General features: G+C 50.6%; 1 protein-coding gene across 2 annotated transcripts in view; it reads right to left on the reverse strand.

Annotated features, from left to right (window-relative positions):
- The window catches only part of XRCC6 (X-ray repair cross complementing 6), a 39,539-nt gene extending 36,270 nt beyond the window's left edge, over window positions 1-3,269 (reverse strand). Inside the window, exons 1-2 of one of the 2 annotated variants that reach the window (XM_009217389.3) lie at window positions 3,118-3,269; window positions 2,377-2,473 (exon numbers count right to left, since the gene is read on the reverse strand). In XM_009217389.3, coding sequence (XP_009215653.2) covers window positions 2,377-2,458 — 82 coding nt within the window. In that variant the 5' untranslated portion in view covers window positions 2,459-2,473; window positions 3,118-3,269. Of the gene's footprint in view, window positions 1-2,376; window positions 2,474-2,871 lie in introns of both variants that reach the window. The other variant, XM_009217390.2, reaches the window with a different exon arrangement.
- Between the last annotated feature and the right edge of the window lie 126 nt (window positions 3,270-3,395).

A 3,395-nucleotide genomic window follows, 5' to 3' on the forward strand; every position in this document is an offset into this window, starting at 1 on the left:
TACTTGCAAGGAAAGATATATCCATGCTACAACAATAAGAAAAAAAGGTAGAACACAAAATTATGTACATTTGTTTAAAATTATGTTTGGAAAACTGGTGTAAATTAAAATGGCAAAAATGTATATGCACCATCGTTACAACAATACAAGAAATCAGATACAGGCTGGACATAGAGGCTCATGACTATAAACCTAGAACTCTGGGAGGCCAAGGCTGTGGGGGAATCGTTTGAGGCCAGGAGTTTGAGACTAGCCTGATCAACATAGCAAGACCCTGTCTCTACAAAAAACTAAAAAATTATTGGGAGTTGGTGGCACTTTAGTACCAGCTACTGAGATAGCTGAAGCAGGAGGATCACTTGAGCCCGGGAGTTTGAGGTTATAGGGAGCTATGATGATCTCACCACTGCACTCCAGCCTGTCTCTATCAAAAAATTAAAAAAGATATATATTTTATTAGGAAATAAAGATTGAAAGATACTTGAAGGAAAAATACAAAAATGTCAAAATGCTGGTAGCAGTTGTGTTAGGGTGGTAGATTATACAGATTATGGCAAATTTTTAAATTTTTTATATATTGCCCACGTTTCTTTTTTTTTTTTTTGAGACAGAGTCTCGCTCTGTCGCCTGGGCTGGAGTGCAGTGGCGCCATCTCGGCTCACTACAAGCTCCGCCTCCCGGGTTCGCACCATTCTCCTGCCTCAGCCTCGCAGTAGCTGGGACTACAGGTGCTTGCCACCATGCCCGGTTAATTATTTGTTTTTTTTTTTTAGTAGAGACAGGGTTTCACCGTGTTAGCCAGGATGGTCTCGATCTCCTGACCTCGTGATCCGCCCGCCTCGGCCTCCCAAAGTGCTGGAATTAGTCTTGAGACACCGCGCCTGGCGTTTCTCACTTTTAATAAAAACATTCAAAATTTTGGCCGGAAGCGGTGGCTCACGCCTGTAATCCCAGCATTTTGGGAGGCCGAGGACGGTGGATCACAAGATCAGCCCGGCCAAGACGGTGAAACCCCGTCTTTACTAAAAGTACAAAAATTACAGCGCGCCTGTAATCCCAGCTACTTGGGAGGCTGAGGCAGGAGAATCGCTTGAACCTGGGGAGCGGAGGTTGCAGTCAACCGAGATTGCGCCACTGCACTCCAGCCTGAATGACAGAGCAAGACTCCATCTCAAAAAAAAAAAAAAAAAAAAAAATCAAAAATCGTCTACCCAGGAGTTAAATTAACCAGTATGAAGATTACATGTACCCCTATTTCTCTTCCTTTGTTCTACTGTGTTACTGCGTTGCCTGAACATAACACTCCCAAACATGGAGGCTACATTGAAAGCATCAATCGCTTTCCTGTAACTGTGTTGCTTGCATTTATTCTTTGGTTGGGGTAGCTATTGTAGGGTGGGGGCATTTTTTTTTTTTTTTTTTTTTTGAGACGGAGTCTGGCTCTGTTGCCCAGGCTGGAGTGCAGTGGCCGGATCTCAGCTCACTGCAAGCCCCGCCTCCCGGGTTCACGTCATTCTCCTGCCTCAGCCTCCCGAGTAGCTGGGACTACAGGCGCCCGCCACCTCGCCCGGCTAATTTTTTTTGTATTTTAGTAGAGACGGGGTTTCACCGTGTTAGCCAGGATTGTCTCGATCTCCTGAACTCGTGATCCGCCCGTCTCGGCCTCCCAAAGTGCTGGGATTACAGGCTTGAGCCACCGCGCCCGGCCGGGTGGGGGCATTTTTACACTGAGGTCCTGCAATGGTAAAACTACTTTCCTGGATGAGAAGGGTCTCACCTGAACCACTTAAGATGACAAAAAATACTCATGGTCATGGCCATTTATCAGGGCCCAAAAGATGTCAAACTACCAGTGTCCAGAAAAAACTTAGGGCCGACTAGAGTAGGATCTGAATATAAGAGCCTAGGGTAAGGCCGGGCGCGGTGGCTCAAGCCTGTAATCCCAGCACTTTGGGAGGCCGAGACGGGCGGATCACGAGGTCAGGAGATCGAGACCATCCTGGCTAACACGGTGAAACCCCGTCTCTACTAAAAAATACAAAAATTAGCCGGGCGAGGTGGCGGGCGCCTGTAGTCCCAGCTACTCGGGAGGCTGAGGCAGGAGAATGGCGGGAACCCGGGAGGCGGAGCTTGCAGTGAGCTGAGATACGGCCACTGCACTCCAGCCCGGGCGACAGAGCGAGACTCCGTCTCAAAAAAAAAAAAAAAAAAAAAGAGCCTAGAGTAGCTCTGCAAAGTTCAAAGGAAAAAAAGAACTTCAGAATTATCTGGGAGGAGAAGGGCATGCCATCAAACAGAAAAGTCCACCCAGCAGAGATGGGCAGGGAAGGTCTTTCTTCCACATACCGAATGGCACTACATGCTGAAGTCACTTACCACTTGCTTCAAGGTTCTCTTCTTGTTCTTCTTCTGCTTCTTCATCGCCCTCGGTTTTGTAATATGACTCCCACCCTGACATGTTGGCTACTGCTCACTAGGCGAAAGACGTGAAAGTCAGTAACAGGCAAATTTAAACTGAAAAAATACCGACCTCTAGGTTCTCGTGAGATCTGTTCTAAAGGCTTGGTTAGTAGTGAGGAACGTGGACGGTAAATCCTGCCGCCTCGAAAGCTCGGCAGTCGCACTGCATGTAAATACGCATGGGGGCCATCCCAATAACAGCCTCATCTCAGCTATCCCTCACGTTTCATGGCCCGCGGCGGCCCGCGGAAGCCAGATGCCGGAGGTCCCGCCCCCGGCGCCATTTAGACGATGAAGGATTCCCGCTTCGGAATTCTGTGCTCAGTAACGGACCCCCTCGTCCTCAATACCGCCCAAAAACCTCCCCAAATTCCTCAATCACGCCCAATGAGGTCTCAAAGGCAGACGGGCCTCAAGTGCAGGCAGGCCGCAAGCGCAGGAGGGCCTCAAACGCAGGCGGGCCTCAAACGCGAGGTGCCGCCTCCTTCGGGAGGAAGGAGCGTGGTCTCGAGTCTGCCGCTACCCCTCGGATTCGCACACTTAAGGCTAACGGTAACCCTCTAGCAAGGCTATGGGGGCGCGCGACACCGAGCGGGCGAAGCGGGAGGAGGCCAGGCCTCGCTGGCGAACAACACAAACGGGTAACGGCCCGCTTACCTTTGGCGCAGAGAAGCGACCAACTTGGACAGAAGACGAGAATCCACGCATGCGCGGGCCCTGTTCTTGGTCCCAATCAACGCCCCCTACGTCATCACGCATGTGCGCACTATTCGCGTCAGGCTGGCACGCACGCTCCCCAACCAGCTTCTACCTACGTCCCTGACGAAATCAGAGAGCCCCGCCCACTTCTGCAAAGCCACGCCCCCGCTGTGCGTCAGGACAATAAGCACATGCGCAAAAGTGCGTACCTGCCCCCGCCCCCTCTTCCGTGTGGG

Source organism: Papio anubis, chromosome 16, assembly GCF_008728515.1.
Source record: "Papio anubis isolate 15944 chromosome 16, Panubis1.0, whole genome shotgun sequence".
Classification (NCBI taxonomy): Eukaryota; Metazoa; Chordata; class Mammalia; order Primates; family Cercopithecidae; genus Papio; species Papio anubis.